This window comes from Palaemon carinicauda, chromosome 33 (assembly GCF_036898095.1).
Source record: "Palaemon carinicauda isolate YSFRI2023 chromosome 33, ASM3689809v2, whole genome shotgun sequence".
NCBI lineage: Eukaryota > Metazoa > Arthropoda > Malacostraca > Decapoda > Palaemonidae > Palaemon > Palaemon carinicauda.
This window is the reverse complement of record NC_090757.1, coordinates 72,424,325-72,445,850: the sequence shown is the minus strand read 5'-3', so window position 1 is coordinate 72,445,850 and position 21,526 is coordinate 72,424,325. Positions and strand designations below refer to the sequence as shown.

General features: G+C 43.3%; 1 protein-coding gene across 1 annotated transcript in view; it reads left to right on the top strand.

The window, feature by feature from the left end:
- Positions 1 to 6: 6 nt before the first annotated feature.
- LOC137625984 (pre-mRNA 3'-end-processing factor FIP1-like) overlaps positions 7 to 21,526 on the top strand; it is a 43,575-nt gene continuing 22,055 nt past the window's right edge. Inside the window, exons 1-4 of the mRNA XM_068357066.1 lie at positions 7 to 83; positions 241 to 350; positions 15,409 to 15,550; positions 15,879 to 16,040. Of these exons, the coding sequence (XP_068213167.1) occupies positions 331 to 350; positions 15,409 to 15,550; positions 15,879 to 16,040 (324 nt within the window). The 5' untranslated portion in view covers positions 7 to 83; positions 241 to 330. The remainder of the gene's footprint in view (positions 84 to 240; positions 351 to 15,408; positions 15,551 to 15,878; positions 16,041 to 21,526) is intronic.

Genomic DNA, 21,526 nt, shown 5'->3' with positions numbered 1-21,526 from the left:
CAATTACAATTGGTGTACTTAAGACTCAACCAGATATCATTCAGGCTCCATCTGCTCCTCATGGAGCACGATTTCAACCGAAGGTAAAGTGATTGAATTCGTAGCTGAATAAGCATCTATCATTTAAACTTTTTTTTAGAATACAGGTACTTGAGGACAATCGGTATTTTGGCTGCAATTTGCTTACCTTATTCAGTTAATGTAGACAAATGAGAAATTCCATTGCCATTTTTATTACAGGCTGCCCCTACAACCGGCTTGAAAGATGAAGATTTTACATCGCCAGGAAAAGTTAATGGTGTTCCTGTTGGAGACTTCTCATATAATGATATGGAAGACAAGCCATGGAGGTATGGTTTGTTTATGCTAATTTTAACTAATGTATCTAATAATATTGCAACTCATAATTCCCTATTCATTCCTTGAAGTAATAGAACCAGTGTTTACAACACTTAATTTTGAATTAGTTATGTTCTCAGGAATTGATTTATAGAGGCATTGTCATAATTTTTTGTATCTGGGGAGTTTGAAGGTTTAAAGGTCACTCATTAATGTCAGAGGCACATGATAGTGATAATGTCATAGCAGGACAGTGCCATAGAGACTGACCATATATACAAATGATCAGTTCCTAAGCCCCCTCTCCACCTAAGCTAGGATCAATGAGACAGGCAATGGCTGGTGATGACTCATCAGGTAGACTTATAGGCTCCCCCAAACATTACAAGAAACTATCAAGCTTGAACGGGTCTTGAATCCCAGTCCAATAGATCACCAGGTAGGGTTGTTTCCAATTCTGTAGTCGGTTTAAGACTTCATACTCGTTCATTTACAATGTAATGTTTCATTGGCTAAAAAAAAACATATCACCTGTATGGCTTAGGAACTGTTTGTTCCCACGGATTTTCCTGTTAAGGCTTCAACAAGGAATTCATTACAGGTAGTCGTTGACTTATGACCTATGCAACTTGGGACTGTTCAACTTTATGACCACTTTATTCACTGTGATGATGAAACAAGTCTATTAGGAATGGTACACTAATTTGACAACTATTTCCTTAAGAATAATATATTTTCTTTTATAAAAGTGAATTAATTTCTCTTGGTAAAATAATATTTTTATTGATAATATACAGTATCCATTTAAATAAAAAAATACATTATTAAAAGTTTTGATATCTGTTAAGTTCATATATGTCTGGTGACATATTTCTGGTGGAAAGCGAGTGGGCTACATAGAGATTTCCTTCCAATAGGCTAATGATCAATACTATATTTTTGGGCTCACCCATGTCGTCCTCATGGAAGGTTCCTTTAGGCAGCTTTCTAAGGGATATTTGGCTACAGTGATACTCCCAGAGAATTGACCACAGGTCTCCAGAATTCTAACTCCTGGCGCGAGTATCCTTAATATAACTCTTAAGGATATCGCATAATATCAGGGGACGTATTTATTGATACGACACAGCAATCTTCACCCCGAATAGAGTTTTCGCTTTGAGGGGAAAGAGTGGCGAAATTGAAGGGGAGCCGTTATCAAGGTTACCCGGTGGATCCCTTCCCGGTACCACCCCGGCGAACTATTCCTTTTGTAGTAGCGAATTAAGCAGTGTTTCTCCCAGTCGCTCTCGGTGTTGTTACTATTATAAAGGATTATTACAATGCAATCTCCAGCATCTTCATCCTCTGGAAAGTTGAGTATTTAATCTTTCCTGTGTATAAATTTTGGCTCCCTTCTCACAGTCAAATTAGCATAATTTAGATGTGTTTAGTAGAGCAGAGCCATCACCGTAGACGGCCATATCGTACCGCTGTTGTACGCCATAAATGCTTTGTTTAGTTAGTAGTACGTCGTTCCCGGTATTTAGCTATAATGAATTCTAGCTATTTAGATAAATTATAGTCGTGAAGATAAGATTTACACATGTAATATTTCCTCTTCTGTTAAAACTTTTTGATAGTATACGTTAGGGCCTCGGTGATATAGGTAGCCGAATCCTGACTCGGGTTAGGTTAGCCTAACGCGTTTTAGTATACTTTAGTAACATTATCCCCGTTTATCCTCTCGTATCGTTTTATTAATTCAATCGGAGATAGAACATCTCCTAGAATTACTATCATAATTCGATACTCGTCTCTTTTAGAGATATAAGGATAAACCCTTCCTTCCCTCTGAGTGCCGCCATTAGGCGGCAACCCTATCTTTCGTCTTGCCATAGAGTAGTGTACTCCGGCTTGACTGAGATAGTGTTTCTGTCCATCCTTTTTGCCGGTGAGTATCCCGGCTTTGAAATACGACAGTAACTCAGAGTATTCAGTCATTCCCCTGCCGGTTACACCATTGCCGGCATAGGAAGCCCGGCTTCCCTAGTCCACAACCGAAAGTGGTAGTACAATTGCCGCCACCTTTCTCCCTTGCGGACTAGAAGACATGTCTTATATCCGGCAATGTCTTAGGCTAAGGAATCGTTATTCCTCTGCCACCAAAGACGGCACCAGCAAGGAAACTATGTTTCCTTGATTTGCAGCCGAAAGCAGGAGGCATACCTGCCGCCTTCTTTCTATGCAAAATATAAGACCCTTTCCCTTCCCCCTTTTGTCCTTTAGTTAAGCCGTCACGACCCCTGTGGCCAGTATTCTACAATCACCCCGCTTGCCGGGCTGATTACGATGCCGGCCGGGCTCCTATAGGCTCCGGGAAAGGTTGTGCCGGCCATGACGGCTGCTGGTGGGAGACCCATTACAACTTTGTGTATTCTTCAGTCTTCCCTTGGACTGCCATCCACAAACCCTGTAACCGGCAGTGCAGCCGGCAACAGATATTATGGCTGGATGGAAGCTAGAATTAATACATTCTCTCCCTTTCCATTTGAATCCTCATTCTGGAAAGAAGGCAGTAGAGACAGTAGTCCCTTATTGTACTAGACTATAATAATACGGTAGTCCTTCTCTCCATTCTTTCTCTCTCTCTGTCGGCTAGTGCCTCCAGGTACTAGCCTAACCCGGTAGTATACCGGCAGAACTACAGTATAAGACTAAACAGTAGCCAGTATTCCTGCAATATAGTAAATACAGCAGTTAGAAAACTACAGTATATAACATACAGTAGTATGATTTTCCAACATACTCTGTGTATCCTTTCACTGTCCATTGTTGAGACTGCTAAGTAAATGTTGAGGTGAAGCATTCCTTCAGCATTCTGATGTATCCTAGATCATCCGAACACATATTTTTACCCTACAGTATTAATATTTCACTGGTGGGGAGTTAGTGTTATAATACACTGACCTCAGCTCTAAGTACTAGAGCTATTCCACCCTATATTTCCCTAATAAGGAAATTTAAAATAATATTGAGGGAGGTCGCAGCAATTGCCTGGAAAGGAAACACAGATATGTGTCTTTCCTATTTCCTTTTTAGCTTACTATCCTAAGCAATAATTATAATAGTAATGATTACTATTTAATGCATGTGAATATATTTATCAGTATTATAAATTGCCCCATACTTATTTCACTCTTTCCTTCCTTACAGGAGGAGGGCAAGGTGAAGTGTGCAGTACTGTTCTGCAACCACAAAAGTAGGGCCTTTTGTGGCCACAAGATGTGCAGGTCTCATGCCCCTCGCTGCATTGTATTTGGATCCCTGAGGTACTGGAACCCGTATTTTAGCATATATGGAACCCGTATTTTAGCATATATTATATCAATAATATAAACAATCTAGTACTCATTCACCCTTTCCTCCCTTACAGGAGGAGCCGATGGCGAAGTGTACAGTGGTGTTCTGTAACCACAAGAGTAAGAATTTTTGTGGGCATACGATGTACAGGTCTTATGCCCCTGCCGCATCTATCTGGATCCCTGAGGTTCTGGGACCCGAAAGGTCACTCCAATCGCTTGACCTTGCTGACCGACGGCTTTGTAAAAGACATCCCTGACACTACGGAGTTAAGGGATACAGCAAGGGAAACCCAACAAAGGTGAGTATGAGGCTTCCAGAAGAACTTTCAGGGACCTTACCTACCTAACAAATCTTTGAAGTGCCTACTGTTCCCTAAGGCTCAATCGAGTACAGTGTACATTTGTGCTTCAGGCACAGGTCCAGCCTCCCTCTATCCAACTCACAGTGGACACGGATATCAACAGGCACTGCAAGGCTTGGACATCCACCAAGATCGGATGTCAGAGGCATCCATTGACACCAGACAGGACCTACTGCAAGAAGGCCCTGAATAAGGAGTGGTTTAACCACCCACGGAGGAAGAAGGATCCATCTCGACGATGACTGAGGTACCTCAGCTCACTGTGCCGGCATATTAACTTATGCCGTCAACCTCTTCAACCCCCACCCCCCCAACTGGCTAGACAGTTCGTCTGGAGCGAAACGCTCCTAGAGTCGATCCAGCAGACGCTGACACTGTTCCAGAAGGAACGAGAGGAGAATAAGCAAAATCTCAAAGAGAGGAAAAGATAGATACAAGGAAGGAAATGCCCTGGCGCTTCCAGGGGTTTCCGCTAAACCCCTTAAAATATCTGACCTCCCTCACTGTTCCGAACCAACCCCTGGGGCTAGACGGAACACATGCCCAGGTTGAATAGGAAGCTTTATAATCTCCTGGAAGTTGGGGCCCAATCCCCTTGAAGAGCTTCAAATCTGGTCCAGCTTTCAGTGTATCCAGAATGCTTTGTGAGACTACGAGATGAACCTACATCCCGCGAGGAGGCTATACCGAAGGAAGTCATTGTCTTCGAACATGACAAGGCCCAAGCCATCCTTGCCAAGACCCAGAAAGGGGCCAGATATAATAACTCCAAAGTCTCAGCATTGAACAAGAAGCATCCAACCGTCATTGCTCCTTCCTCATGAGCCTTCTCCCCTTTCGGGGAAAGCCCTAGACTGTGTCAGGAGAGCAGTCGAAGAGGGCAAACCCTGCCCAACCCTAGAGAAAGGCAAACCATTATCTCTAGCTATGCCCACCTGCAAGGAGAAGTGGAAAAAAGTGCATCTAACCTTCTCCATCTCGAAGTTGGATCCATAGATAGCTGGTCAGCAGTTTAACGAGAACCTTCCAAAGTTGACAAACCATCCTTTGAGAAGGGAACAGGAGACGAATGATAAGCTTGTCGCCTCCCTGTCTCATCAGAACCACTTAAGAAATGTGTGCTGGCCTTTAGTAACGCCCCACCCTTGTGATGGATTTGTAGGTTTTTCTCAGGTCAAAAAAGGACCGGTAGAGACCATGTGTTTGCCGCATCAACGGTGAAACACGAATCCAGAAAACTGATTTCATCAGGTATCTGGGGCGTAGACCCTTTCCCACGGGAAGTGGTCCAAGAAGTCTTTACCAAAGCCACCATGGAGAATGGGAACTTGCTCCAAAAGTGGGGCATGTCCTTAAAGAGAAAATCATCATTAGAACTACACAATTTCCGACCGTGACCATGATCACGGTGTCTCAAATGGTAGCCCAGCCGTAAACCACCTTCTAGATGGTTTCTCATCAGCTGGTACCGAGTCACCTGTATTTAATCCAGGCTTTGAAAGGCACTTGACCACCTTTCGGCCCTACAAGGTAAGGGCCCAAAAAGAGGATCCTCCGGAAATCTCCCAAGGGTGGAGGTGGACGCGGTCACGGAAATATGTCCTCAGGATACCTCTAAACAATGTGAAGTTCCAGGTAGGAGGCAGACTTTCCACTTTCGGGATCGTTGGACCTTCGATCCCTGGGTCCACAGCCAAATTACGAATGGACTTGGTTGGAAATGGAACGAAATCCACCCCACCTTTCTAAAATTCTTTCAACACTCCCCCCCTTATTGAAAAAATATGCCTCAGAACTCTTGAAGAAGAAGGTATTGAGGAAAGTGAAGTCCATCAAAATTCCAGGGAAAGCTGTTTTGTGTTCCCAAGAAGGACTCAGACAGACCCAGAGTCATTCTAAACTTGTCTCTACTCAACAAGTTCATCGAGAACAACAAGTTACAGACACTTACAGTGCAACACATAAGGACCCTTTTACCAAAAAAGGGGCGTATATAGTCTCAATAGACCAGACCTGGCAGATGCTTACTGGCACATACCAGTCAGTCGCCCCCTCTCCTCCTACCTAGGATTCAGGCTACAGAAGACAAAATTTGTCTTCATAGCCATGCCCTTTGGACCAGATAAAGCCCTAAAGGTATTCACAAAACTGTCGGACACGATCGTCCAGCACCTACGCTTCGAAGGAGTACAGGTAGTAGCATACCTGGACGATTGGCGGGTGCGGGCAGCATCCAAGACTACTTGTCTGCAAGCGGTCGGAAAGGTGATCCAGTTCCTGGAACACCTGGGCCTCAAGACCAGTCGCTAGAAGTCTCGCTTTTCTCCAGCTCACAAGTTTCAATGGTTGGGAATCCATGGGAACTTGCAGTCACAACACCTCTCCATTCTATTAAAGAAGAGTAGAGAAATAGCGGCATCTGTCAGGAGACTAATCCAACACAAGAGGATTTCAAAATGCCAACAGGAAAGAGCACTGGGCTCTCTCAGGTTCGCAATAGTGACAGACCCGGTGCTAAGAAGCACAGCTAAAGGATGTGCCAGAAGTCTGGAGAAGATACGCATCAAACGCTCGAAGAGATAGACAAGGTTGACACCGACCCGATTACGCACGCTATTGAGGCCGTGGTCAACGAATAAGAGCCTAGCACAGACAATTTTCTTGCAACCACCACAAACATCAGTGGCGATACACACGGAAGCCTCCCTGAAAGAACGGGGAGGCCATCCGTATGAAATGAAAGGGCAAGAAATTGATCATTCCAGTTCAAAAACTTTCACATCAACATCTTGGAGGCTATGACAGTCCTCCTGACGTTGAGGAGACTATCCACTCGCAGAACAGTTCACATCAGATTGGCTCTCAACAACGAGGTGATAGTAATATGTCTAATCGACAAGGCTCGAGCTCACCTCACATCAACCATGTGATGTTAGCCATCTCCCGCCCGGCAAGGAAGAGTAGATGACAGTATCAAGCAGTTCACCTTCAAGGATTCCGCAATGTGACTGCGGATGCTCTATCCAGGCGAAAGCCGATAGAGACAGAATGGTCCTTAGATGCAGACTCATTCTCCTTTGTTCTCGATAAAAGTCCCGGAACTGCAGATCGACCTCTTCGCAACGAGCGACAACAAGAACTAGTAGCCCCTTACAAGAACCTTAAGCAGAACCGATAGACGTCATGTCTTTCGACTGGAACGGATGGAATCGAATGTATCTGCTTCCACCAACCAATCTCCTGCTAAAAGTCCTCGACAAGCTAGTATCCTGCAAAGGAACAGCTCCTGTTGTGGCCCCCAAATGGCCCAAAAACAATTGGTTTCCTCTAATTCTAGAATTGAAACTGTAGCTGTTTCCTCTGCCGTACCCAGCTTTATCAAAACTGGTGCAGAAGTCGGCTGTTACATTTCATCCCCGAGAACCAACAACCTGCATTTCAAGATTTTTTCGCCCTAACAGCGCACAAGAGTTCGGGATCTTGAAGAATGTGACCGACTTCATTGTAGAGTACAAGTCAAGTCCAACCAGGAGTCAATGTGAATTGTCTTGGAAGAAAGGGGCACCCCTCTTGAAAACAAGGGGACCAACAGAAATTTCAACAGGTTTCTCTGTCTCTTTCTTCTTTTACCTACTTGAACGAGGCCTGACTTCCACTACGATAACCACGTGTAAGTCGGCCTTGACTAGACCTCTTCTATTCGCCCTTGAGATGGGCCTCATAAGCGGAACCTTTTTTAAGGTACCAAAGCATACACTAGACCCATGCCGACAACCCCTCTAAAGCCCATTACTTGGTCGTTGGTCAAAGTCTTACACTATGCTTCGAACCTAAACAATGAGGATTGTACTCTAAAAGAGTTAACACAGAAAGTCAATTTTTTGTTTGCAATAGCCTCTGGGTCTAGAGTTAATGAAACATTGGCCCTATCAAGGATGTAGGCCATATTCAGTTCACAGAAAAGGGAGAACTGAATCCTTTCCCTATCCTACTTTTCTCGCCAAAAACGGGCTGCCCACCAAAAGGTGGGGTCCTTGGAGAATCTGCCCACTGAAGGAAGATGTTTCCCTATGCCCATTAGGGTGTCTTAAGGTCTACCTTCGTAGAACTTCAGACTTCAAGGAAGGACAGCCTCTGAGGCGATACCTCAGGATCAAAATCTATCCCTAAGATAACCGAGAGCAATGCTCACCTACTTATTCGCAGAGGGGATCTTGACAGCTCACCCGCAGTTCATGATCCTAAGAACATTGCTTCTTCGTGGAACTTCTTCCAACACTATTCGAAGCAAGTACATAAGATAAGACATGTTGTGGTGGCGGCGGGTAGTTCTAAAGAACTCGTCGTCTAAGCTTGCGACGAACAGTGAACTGCTTTGGGACTTTCCAGTGCATCGGGTGCATGGGTACATTTACCCTCAAGTGCAAATCACAACTATGATTAACACACTGTTCCACATAGGTGCATATCCGACCGATAACACCAGTACCGAGTGAACGTTGCGTCACAGTGTTCATGCATTTCCAAAATCTGTACAAATCAGTCAGACTTGGTTTCAAATCTCTATTGAGTGGCATCATTTTGATGAAATTACATATTTTCCCTAAAGGAGAAAATATGGACCCTGATGTGTTTTCAATGCCAGATCAGATTCATACCTGATTGTAACTACAATTTATAATTTAGCTACAAGGTAAAATACTAAACGTATTTGCGTCTTATTGCTGCTATCTCAGTAACAGACAAAATAAGGTATACTAGAGTTTTAATTAAACCCTAGAAGGGCCCAACTTGAAATCAGAGTACAGATTTCCATGGGATAAAGGGTAACCTCTAAGATTTACCGTCCGTCCCTGTGGAGATACAAACTTTGAATCCTTATAGTCGAAGTCGACACTTTCCCTGGAGGGGGCAGGAAGCCCTAAGCTAGTTCCAAGCTTAGTGGATATGACAAACAACAGTAATGTCATATATAAAGGTCTAGGAGACCATATAAGGAACTCATTCAAAGTAAAGGCATTTATACAAACCCACAGATATAGTACTTTCAAGTAATTCTGTGGTAAACTTCCATCGGGACGACATAGCTGAGCCCAAAAATTGGATTTTGAGCAAAGCGAAAAATCTATTTTTGGGTGATATGGCCATGTTGTCCTGATGGACCCTCCCTCCTTTCTAAAAAGGAGTACACACATATGTAATAAAGTCCCCACGAAACTACTCTATCTGCGGCTATCCATGCTTAATTGCAACAAGGAATAGTTCGCCGGGGTGGTACCGGGAGAGGATCCACCGGGTAACCTTGATAACGGCTCCCCTTCAATTTTGCTACTCTTCCCCCTCAAAGCAAAAACTATTCGGGGTGAAGATTGCTATGTGTCGTATCAAGAAATACGTCCCCTGATATTATGCGATATCCTTAAGAGTTATGTTAAGGATACTCGCGCCAGGAGTTATAATTCTGGAGACCTGTGGACAATTCTCTGGGAGTATCACTGTAGCCAAATATCCCTTAGAAAACTGCCTAAAGGAACCTTCCATCGGGACATGGCCATATCACCCAAAAATAGATTTTTCGCTTTGCTCAAAATCCATTTAGTATTCCCATTATCAAAATATAAAAAACGGAACAAAGTATTTAGTGGGTCTGTATCGGTTGTCATAAATACTATCGTACAGTAGGGTCCCGAATTATGCGAGAATTTGGTCGATCAATGACCCCGCATAAATGGAAAATCGCATATTTCGAAACGTACAGCTAACAGAAATAACTCCATTAGGGCCATGATTACTTGCAACTTGCCTATTCAAACGTGTTTACTACCCAGTTCCAATACTTTCTATGTACTCTACTGTATTTTTAATAATATTAAATTGTTCTTGTAAATAAATCAAACATTTAATATGCTTTAAAGTTCTAATAACTTGAAAAAGGTTAGAATTACAACCAGGATGGGTGTATATACTGTATATTTCTCGTTATAACGTGACCTAAAATACAGACAAATTTTAATGTTTGTCATATCTATTATATAAGACAACTGGTGAATAACAAAACCATCACTGTATAGACTAGCTTTTGTTGTATCATTGAAAATCCAAAATTATCGAAATAAAGGCGATTTTATATCATGCGTTTCCAAAACACGTCTAAAAGCACAATAAAAAACGACAACCATTGTTTTGTTTACGTTCATCTCTGATCATAACGAAAAACGAATCCATTTATGCATCTGTGTATTGGTTAGTTTTGGCATCGACAACTATCTTACTAAGTATTGATTATATGATGATTTTGTTATTTCCAATGGTGTTCTACTTAATTTTTCTTAGAACTTCAAAATGAATGAAATGAATGCCATATATATACAGTAATGATTTTCCTAAAGACGCCGCCTGAAACGGAAACCTTCCATTTGTTCACTCTAGGCTCCATCTTCTATCATAATAAACAAATGAACGCATTAAACGCGCATAATCACAGTGGTAACTAATGATATTAAGAGCTTTTAGTAAATATGTTATTACAAATATTTTACTTACCATATCTATATAAATTCATACATATGTAGCAAAGCAGGAAAACTATTTTTTTGGCATTTAATCAACAATAGCAAACTGTCACTAATGACGGAATGATAATTTACGATAGTTCTAAACTGTTACAAAAGATAATTGTCCATTTCATATCCAAAATACTTTTCCTAACTTCAGTTATAAGTCAACTTGTACCCAACTCAATTATGGAACCATCTGAAAAGAAGTAAAAGAAGAAGAAAGTGCTAGGACGGTTTTTAAGTCATCGAACAGTTGGGTTACCGCTATAACGTTCGATGTGACAGATGGTGCAAGATTGGAGAAAGTAAGGAAAATTGAATTATAACGAACTTAGTGAAGCAACAAAGATTTCATTTTTGAGAGAGAGAGAGAGAGAGAGAGAGAGAGAGAGAGAGAGAGAGAGAGAGAGAGAGAGAGAGAGAGAGAGAGAGCTAGCTTTAAACGTTGAAAATGTGATACCCTATAATATATTGGCGCTGATGTAATATGCATTATGAAGAAATTACGAATGTCAAGAAAATTATATAAATCAGTGTTATTCGCACTATATATATGTGCTCATAATAGTAATACGGCAGCGTGACCTTGAGATCAGCTGATGCCAACCAAAAGTAAATCAAAAGTATTTGTTGATTATTGATATGCTCAAGAAATTGAAAAATAAAATATAAACATTCTTTAATAAACCACAATTAAACACAGTAATGTCTAATGAAATATAAAGGCTTATTATTGAACTAGAATACTGTATGAAGCTTTAAAAATGAACTACCCGTATGCGATTGCGAGAGCGAGCGCGCACACACACAGAGAAAGAGCTACAACGATTTCGCATTATACCTAATGATTAGACGAACTGTATGGAAACTGATTTCCTGTAACATATTGGCGTTGATGTAATATTCATCATGAAGATATTTCTAATAAGTTAAGAAATGATAAAGAAATATGCCATACGTATGTACGCCATATTTTGATACGGTAGGTAGCGGCACTTTCAGATCAGCTGATCATAACCAAAGGTAAACAAAATTTTCAGTGCTCGATTGTAAAATGCTTCCAATATTGATAAATAGAATACAAAAATGCATTTATAGAGCATATGATATCCTATGAACAAGAAAATGGAATAGACAGTAAGAAAATATTGAGAAAATATGATCCAGATGATTGCCGAATCATAACGTATCGATATAAATCTACGGAAACCTCACTTTTGTAGTTCGACATACGGCGAACTCGACTTACGACTCATCTCTCGGTCCCTATCTCGGTCGTAAGTCGGCGACTACCTGTATTGTTATTTTTACAATATTTATTATACAATTTTTTGAATAAGTATGAAAATTATATATTCGAGGCCAGCTGAGAAAATTAAAACATTGTCAGCTGATTCAGGGTACCACTTTCAAGGATATACCTACATACTGTGTAAATAAGAAGTATTCTTATTATAATGTCTAAACATATTCAAACCATCTTTTAATTGATAACAGTTTTCATGCAATTTACAAGAATTGGATATTTAAATGCACTTTTTGCTGTAATTGGTGATGAAACATACACTAACTAAATGGTTTTTTCTCTTTTGGGCTTTTTACTTAGGGAAAGTATGACAGAATCACTTTTTTTCATTTTGAATTTCTAAGTGTACATTAAGTAAGAAAAATGTTAATATCACCTTTACATAGAAAGAGCCTACACTTACCATAGATGGTTTCGTAATTTAGTAGTTGTTTTAGACTACAGATATGAGATAAGATTTGCCTTTGTCACCTTGTCTACTCTAAAGGTTGTCTTATACATGGATAGATGTGAAGGTGATGGAGGAAAAGAAAGAGCTTGAAGACATGTGAGTCAATTCTGGCCTTTACAGTTAACTCTTCCTGTGGGAGAAGTCGACAGACAGCTAGAGAAGAGTCAGATCATTGTCCTCTCCCGAGACACCGTTCAAGATGGAGACGCCAAATACCGTAAGGTCTGCCGTCAATAAAGAAGATTGCATCTTATCTGTCGACCTGAAGGATGCATACTTCAAGATACCCATACATCAGTCCTACAGAAAGTACATGCGAAAGCAGAGGATAGAGTATTAGAGTATGCTGATGGATACATTGGATGATCATGTCAGCAGAATTAGGGATGTAGTACAGCCATTTCTGCATGACTAAGAATTTGTGGCTCGACAGTGGCAACATCTTATGGCACACCATTCATCATTGAAGAAGCTTGTTCCACACGGGTGCCTCCACCAGCGGTCACTCCAGTAGTCTTTGAAGCATCACTGGTCACCAACCAGTCATTCTCCCTACCATCTGGTTCTTGTGGACGATCTTGCCTGGTTACTGAACAAGAATCTCACCAGAGGAGTTCCATTAGACTCCCCAACTCCATGTAGTTGTTCACATGTGCATCCAGGGAGGGGTGGGCGCACACTTGAGGAAGCAGAACACGTGGGGTATGAGGTCTACGGAAGAAAGCGCCTGCATATCAACCTACTGGAAATACAAGCAGCGCTACTAGCATTGCAAGCTTTTCAACAGAGTTTGATAGGAGACCCGATAGCATTTATGAATGTTAGCACCACCTTAGTGATATAATGTACATCAACTAACAAGGGTTTACTGTTTCACAGGACACTGCAAGTTAGCAAAGGATGTGCACAAATGGGCAGCCAACAGTGTGGTAAAGCTGTCAGTACAGTTCATTGTCATATTACCAGATCCACAATGTAGGGTCAGAGTGTTTTCTACATCCTTATGTGGCAGGAATTCTAATTGCTCCGGAATCACCATCAACTGACCCTTTTTCCTCTTTGTTGAAATAGAAACTTCCAGTAGTGTATTCTGCTCTCTGGTTCCAAACCCATCTGCAACTTTCAAGGACACCTCCCAGCACCCCTGGGACCATGTGGACAGATAAACATTATATCCCTTTTGCCTGATTTGCCAATTGCTTAGTAGACTGTTGATGATAATAGTCTTTAGGATGCCCTGGTAGTTCCCTAGTAGCCACGAGTTGGATGTTACTAGAGTCCTTGGGTATCTTAAGCAGACCATGAACAAGCTCTTGAAAGGGGCATCAGATAGAGATCTCACTCTCCAAACTATCTTCTTACTATCCTTAACCTGGGCTTTGCGAGTAGCTAGCCACAAGACATTTAAGTGTGTCACGAGCCATTCTGTAAAACAAAGGTCTCCTTTGATCGGAAGACAGTGTCCAAGACCTAGAATCCAGCCCTTCATGACTTCAGATTCGAGTTCTTCTCTATCACATTACAAGTAGTGACTAGCAGAGATCAGGATGACTTGCTTTTCTGTCCTGTAAAGATAGCACTGAAAAGGTAAAGAAGCATCCAAAAATGCTTTTTTGGGGGGTTTTGTGAAGCTGAGATATTGGATCTATCTTCACTTTTAGGAAGAACCCAACAGTTGTGCAGATCTTGAAGGCAGGATTCTGGGAAACAATGGGAGTCTACCCACAGGTCCCTGGATAAGTTTTCCCTTGGTTTTATGGTGGCTACTCAACAAGTTGTGTTGCAAACCTTGCTTCCTAACAGGACAAGAAGCATCTCATCTAAGATAGCAGTCATGGCATAAGTGTAGAAAGAGATTGTAAGGACGCTTTTTTAGTCTTCTTTCTCTCCTTCCCTTAAGATGGCGCAGCCATTTTAGATGCAGGCAAGCCTCATTATTATTCGAGTTTTCTTTACAGTCAATTTTTCTAACATCCTGTTCTGGATATAATGGGATGTCTGCTGCACCCCAAGGGAGGGTAAAAAAAAAAACCAAGAAAAATCAGTGATTCTTACTTTTTCTTTACATAGTGTCTTAGACAATCGCTATCGTAGATGAGATGCTTCTTGTCCCGAGAGGAAACTAGGTTCGCAACACAACTAGGTCAAAAGTGACGTGATAAAATTGGGCAATTGTGTGAACCCCTTCTTCTACTTTCAACTAACTACCACACTTACCTTTTTATGATTTAGCGGCCATGCCGGTGCCACTGAAGACATTTTTATTATTAAAGAATTCGGGTTCATATATTTGGGGAAGATAAAAATCAGTTTAAAATTTTCTATTTTCTCACAAGTTTGTGGGTGTTTTATATATGAAACATTTGCCAATTTAAGTATTTTTTTATGTTACTCTGCTTCATTGTTTTTTTTTTTTCTTTTACATAGTTGTGAATGTTAGACCCTGTTGAATAATAGTGATGATGATATTTGCTAACCATTAATTTCTATCAGTTGATAGGGTGAGAAATGTGGAGATGCTTAAGAAAAGTGGTTGAAAGGTTATCATTGGTGCAAAGATGGATCAGAGTATCTTGAGATGATTCAGCCACAGACAAGTAAAAAAATATATAGTTCATAAATGCATAGAGTTACAAGGAAAGGAAGGCCTATAAAGGGTTCCATAGATGGTGTGAAAGATATATTGAAAAGAATAGACTTTGATATCCAGGAAATGTAAGTGTGTGTGTGTAAAGTAGGTTGAATGGCATACTTTGTGTAGTATGGGGAACCTATTGCTGATAAACATTCTGTGTAAACAAATGTGGAAGTTTTCACTTCACAAGACATTGATGATAAAAGAGTTGGAAGATAAATGTACCAAGGATCATTCTGTAGTTTTTATCTGGAACCACTCAGTAGGGGGGAACAGGCTAGTGTTGTAAAAATTAAATGTGTGTTAGATTTAGGTGTGGATAATAGAGAATTGCTAACTGCAAGAAAATTGAGTACAGTATTTTACTGTATCATATATTTTGTGTACAATAACCACAATTTACTTATCTTCCAGAAAACCAGGAGCAGATATCTCTGACTATTTCAATTATGGTTTCAATGAAGAAACATGGTTCAAGTATTGTGAGCGTCAGAAGAGGATGAGGGTCACAGAATCTGGAGCAGGCTTAAGTGGGCTCGGAGTCAGTATCACCAAGGTTAGTATTGACAACGTTACTTTTCTCAACATTTCTCCTTAGAAGTTATAACATCCAGTGTACCTATATATATTAATCATAGGTACAGTAAAAATTAAGACTTCTGATATTTCTTTTGCTGCATTATTTTTTATTTCCTATTAATTTTCAACTATTCCTATCAGTCTTGCCCTGTCCACCTGTCCAACTTCTATAGTCTTATTCCAATTTTCACCCCCTTCATTAATGAACAAATTCTTTGACACACTTGTAAGAGCTTGGAAATGTTACTATGGTCTCGGTAAGTTTAATATGATAAATTAACTAAAGTATTTTCTTTAATTTTCAGCCATTTGGAAATGCTGGCAGTACAAATATACCAGTTGCTATAGTCAATGACAATAGCAAATATGGAGGAACTAGTTCCCGTCCCAGGGCTGGACCACCCCCAAGACCTATCAACAAACCAGGGCAGAATGATATAAACAGTTCCAAGACCAGCACTATACAGGTGAAGTAATTTATTATCATTGATATCTTAATAAGACTTTGGTCTTGGTGAAAGTTGTCTTTTTCTAATCATCATGTTTTCTTTATGCCTGAGTATCCCAATTGGTGTAGACCTTCCCACTCATTGATATCGCTTCTATGGGTGCTATTCTTCCCACTACCTTCCATATTCTATACATTTATAGCATTTTGGTACACAATTTTCAGGAACTTCCTTACATATATTTGTATTGATTGCAAACCTGTATATATAAAATGTTTAAGTAATATGGGTCAGTAGAAATATATGCCTCGTGACTAATTCCTGACTATCTCGTACCATTGGTGGTGTGACACAGTAACCCAATTATTATTATTATTATTATTATTATTATTATTATTATTATTATTATTACTTGCTAAGCTACAACCCTAGTTGGAAAAGCAGGATGCTATTATGGCCAGGGGGTCCAACTGGGAAATTAGCCCAGTAAGGAAAGGAAACAAGGAAAAATGAATTTTTCAATATTAATCTTACCCGATGATCATGTAGCTGTCAACTCCGTTGCCCGACAGAAATCTACGGTCGGGATACGCCAGCGATCGCTATCCAGGTGGGGGTGTACACAACAGCGCCATCTGTGAGTAGGTACTCAAGTACTTCTTGTCAACAAGAACTCAATTTTTCCTCTGTCGTGCCGCCGGCAAGACCTACTTGGATACGCTGTTGATTCTGGAGTTGTTGTTCACGATTTGGTGATGTATTTACTCTAGAGTTTAGCCTTCGCTATTCAGGAAGCTTTATCATTAGCTTAGCAAGCTTTTGGAATTAATTTGAATTAATTGTTAACGAACTTTGCTAGATTTTGGAATTCCCCCTTGACTACTTCTAAATTCAAGATGTCTGACCAGTCTCAAGTCCCTAAATACAGGCAGTGTAGTGTTAGGACTTGTGCTAGGCGTCTTCCGAAGGCCTCTTTAGATCCTCACACCGTTTGTTTCAATTGTAGGGGTAAAACCTGTCAATTGGAAGATCGATGTGGGGAATGTGCTGGGCTTTCGGAATTCGATTTTAACGAATTCCTCAAAAATGCACGTAGGTTAGAGAAGGAGAGAATCAGGAGGAGTTCTTCTCGCTCTGTGGATTTTTCCTCTCCCCATGCCCCTCAACCTTTTCCTTCCCCTGTGGTGGTGACTCCCGAACCTGCTACTAGTGCTCAGCCATCCATGGCGGATATGTTGCGTGCCATTCAGGCTCTAGGTGACCGAGTGGAGTCATTGGTTAATGATCGTAATCAGCTCTTGGCAGATGTCAGAGAGCTGAAAGCGAAAAGTGCAGTGGGAAGTGTTAGTGCTAGTGATGTGAAAAGTGTCAGTGTCAGTGTTGCGCATGAGGGTACATCTGTGCGTGCCAGTCGTCCTCCCAGTCCGGGACCTCTTGCAAGCTCCCAAGCCCAGGGGAGAAGCAATGTCGAAGGACCAAAGGGTTCGGCAGGCCTTGATCGGCGCACGGATGTATCCTCAGTGGTTGCGGACGTATCTGTTCAAGATCGTCCCATCCACAAACAGACGAATGAGCCCTTACATTCCTCGTCTGTGGAAGAAGTTTCCAGGAGGAAACGATGGACCAAGGTCTCACGACCGCTCAAACGTAAGGTCCCTTCCGAGCGAGTCCAACGGCCCAGGTGTAGCCACTGGGTCAGTTCGGACTCGCTGCAGTCATCTGATGACTGCACACCTCCCAAGAGAGGTAGAGTGGTTCCACAACAGGCCTCTGCTCCGTCTGTTGTTGCTCCAACCACGGTAGACCCTAAGTGGTCCATGCTGCAGACTATGCAGTCTCAGCTTGCGGCATTCATGCAGGAGTATCATGCTGAGAAGGTTAACACTGCTCCTGTTAACCTACAACCCGCCGAGGTTGTCCGCTCAGCAGATACTGCGGCTGCCTGCTCCCACACTCCACCTGTGAGAGCTCCACCACCGATGCGCAGTCCTCCCTGCCAGACGCATGTTCTTGCTGCTGTAGAGCTGCCGGGTTCCAGCACTATGCAGCTTTCTCTGCAACCCATGCGGCATGCGCCGCATACCATACAGCATGCTCCGCAACCCACTGCAGCCCCACCCACGCACCAGCACTCTGCTTTTGTTGTTGCCAGCTCGCAGACAGACCAGCAGCGGCATGATGTTGGATCCGCAGCTACGCATGCACCCGTTCTGCCGGATTCAGCCGTTCAGCTTTCTGCTCTACCTTTGCCACTTCCTACTCAGCTTTCGGATGATGGAGTATCGGATGACGAAGCTGCACACTTGGATGAGCCACACTCTGACTTTGAAGGGCCCAAGTCTACGCCTCCCTCCTTAGACTTTCGTAAAGTCCTTGCCTTGTTCAGGGACTTGTATCCTGAGCAGTTTGTGTCTGCAACCCCTCGCTCTCCTCCCTCCGAGTTTGCTCTGGGCATGCAGTCTGCTGCGCCTGCTTTCACCAAGCTTGTTCTCGCACGATCTTCTAAGAGAGCTTTGAGGGTTATGGGAGAGTGGTTGCATTCCAAGAAGCAACTGGGAAAGACTGCATTCATCTTTCCGCCTACCAAGCTTGCTTCCAAGTCGAGCGTCTGGTATGCCACGGGAGAGGAACCCGGCTTGGGAGTTCCTACCTCTGCCCAGGGCGACTTCTCAAGTCTGGTTGACTCTCCCCGCAGGTTGGCTATGAGACGATCGAAGATCTGCTGGTCCTTTTCCGATATGGATCATCTGTTGAAGGGAGTCTTTCGTGCCTTCGAGATCTTCAACTTCCTCGATTGGTGTTTGGGAGCCTTAAGCAGGAAGACTTCCCCTTCAGATAGGGACTCTGCCATGCTGATCATGTCCAGCATGGACAAAGCCATCCGGGATGGGTCTGGTGAACTTGCGGCTTCGTACGTGTCGGGAGTGCTCAAGAAGAGAGAACATCTTTGCTCCTTCTTATCGGCTGGTATCACTCCTTGCCAGAAGTCAGAGTTGTTGTTTGCTCCTCTCTCCAAGTGTCTGTTTCCGGAGGAGCTGATTAAGGGGATGGCTGCCTCTCTTATCCAGAAGGATACCCATGATCTGATGGCATCTTCTGCACGTAAGGCTAAAACCTTACCTTCCGTGCCTAGACCCTTCCGCCCTGCAGCAGTGGACACTCCTGCAACTCGGTTCATCCCGCCCTTTCGTGGCAGAACCTCCAGCAGAGGAGGTACCCGTGCCGACAGTCACCGTGGCAAATCCAAGAAGGGTTCCAAGTCCGCAAAAGGCAAGTTCTGACTTTCTTCCTCTCCAGACAGCAGTGGGAGCCAGACTCAAGACCTTCTGGCAAGCTTGGGAGAGCAGAGGTGCAGACGCTCAGTCTGTGAAGTGGCTAAGGGAGGGATACAGAATTCCGTTCTGCCGCAGTCCCCCTCTAGCTTATCTCCCATCAACCTCTCTCCCAACTACAAGGAGAAGGACAAGAGGCTAGCGTTGCAACAAGAGGTGTCGCTCTTGCTACAAAAGGAAGCGGTAGTCATAGTCCGGGACCATCAATCCCCGGGCTTCTACAACCGTCTCTTCCTGGTAGCGAAGAAGACAGGAGGTTGGAGACCGGTGTTGGACGTCAGTGCTCTCAATGCTTTTGTCACCAAGCAGACGTTCACGATGGAGACGACGAAGTCGGTCCTAGCAGCGGTCAGGCAGGAGGACTGGATGGTCTCGTTAGACCTGAAAGACGCGTACTTTCACGTCCCCATCCATCCAGACTCCCAACCTTTCCTAAGGTTCGTCTTTGGAAAGGTTGTGTACCAGTTCCAAGCCCTGTGCTTTGGCCTAAGCACGGCACCTCTTGTGTTTACCAGACTGATGAGGAATATTGCGAAATTCCTTCACTTGGCAGACATCAGAGCCTCCCTCTATTTAGACGACTGGCTTTTAAGAGCTCCAACAAGTCGTCGCTGTCTGGAGAATCTCAGATGGACTATGGATCTGACCAAGGAACTGGGCCTCCTGGTCAATATAGAGAAGTCCCAGCTCGTCCCATCCCAGACCATTGTCTATCTGGGTATGGAGATTCAGAGTCGAGCTTTTCGGGCTTTTCCGTCGCCCCCAAGGATCAATCAAGCCCTAGAATGCATCCAGAGCATGCTGAGAAGGAACCGATGTTCAGTCAGGCAGTGGATGAGTCTAACAGGGACACTTTCATCGCTGGCCCTGTTCATCGAGTTAGGGAGACTCCACCTCCGCCCCCTTCAGTATCATCTAGCTGCTCACTGGATAAAGGACATGACGCTAGAGACGGTCTCAGTTCCTGTTTCCGAAGAGATGAGGTCTACTCTAACGTGGTGGAAGAACAGCATTCTTCTCAAGGAAGGTCTACTATTGGCTGTTCAGACCCCCGACCACCGTCTCTTCTCGGACGCATCGGACACGGGCTGGGGTGCGACACTGGACGGACAGGAATGCTCGGGCACATGGAATCAGGAGCAAAGGACACTTCACATCAATTGCAAGGAGTTGTTGGCGGTTCATCTGGCCTTGATAAACTTCAAGTCCCTCCAGCTAAACAAGGTGGTGGAGGTGAACTCCGACAACACCACAGCCTTGGCTTACATCTCCAAGCAGGGAGGGACTCATTCGAGGAAGTTGTTCGAGATCGCAAGGGACCTCCTCATTTGGTCAAAAGATCGAAAGCTTTCGCTGGTAACGAGGTTCATTCAGGGCGATATGAATGTCATGGCAGATCGCCTCAGCCGGAAGGGTCAGGTCATCCCCACAGAGTGGACCCTTCACAAGAATGTTTGCAGCAGACTATGGGCCCTGTGGGGTCAGCCAACCATAGATCTATTCGCTACCTCGATGACCAAGAGGCTCCCGATGTATTGTTCTCCGATTCCAGACCCAGCAGCAGTTCACGTGGATGCCTTTCTGCTGGATTGGTCCCATCTCGACCTGTATGCGTTCCCGCCGTTCAAGATTGTCAACAGGGTACTTCAGAAGTTCGCCTCTCACAAAGGGACACGGCTGACGTTGGTTGCTCCCCTCTGGCCCGCGAGAGAATGGTTCACCGAGGTACTGCAATGGCTAGTCGACGTTCCCAGGACTCTTCCTCTAAGAGTGGACCTTCTGCGTCAACCTCACGTAAAGAAGGTACACCCAAACCTCCACGCTCTTCGTCTGACTGCCTTCAGACTATCGAAAGACTCTCAAGAGCTAGAGGCTTTTCGAAGGAGGCAGCCAGAGCAAGGAGGACATCCACTCTCAGAGTCTATCAGTCTAAATGGGAAGTCTTCCGAAGCTGGTGCAAGGCCAATGCAGTTTCCTCAACCAGTACCACTGTAACCCAGATTGCTGACTTCCTGTTACATCTAAGGAACGTAAGATCCCTATCAGCTCCTACGATCAAGGGTTACAGAAGTATGTTGGCAGCGGTATTCCGCCACAGAGGCTTGGATCTTTCCACCAACAAAGATCTACAGGACCTCCTTAGGTCTTTTGAGACCTCAAAGGAACGTCGGT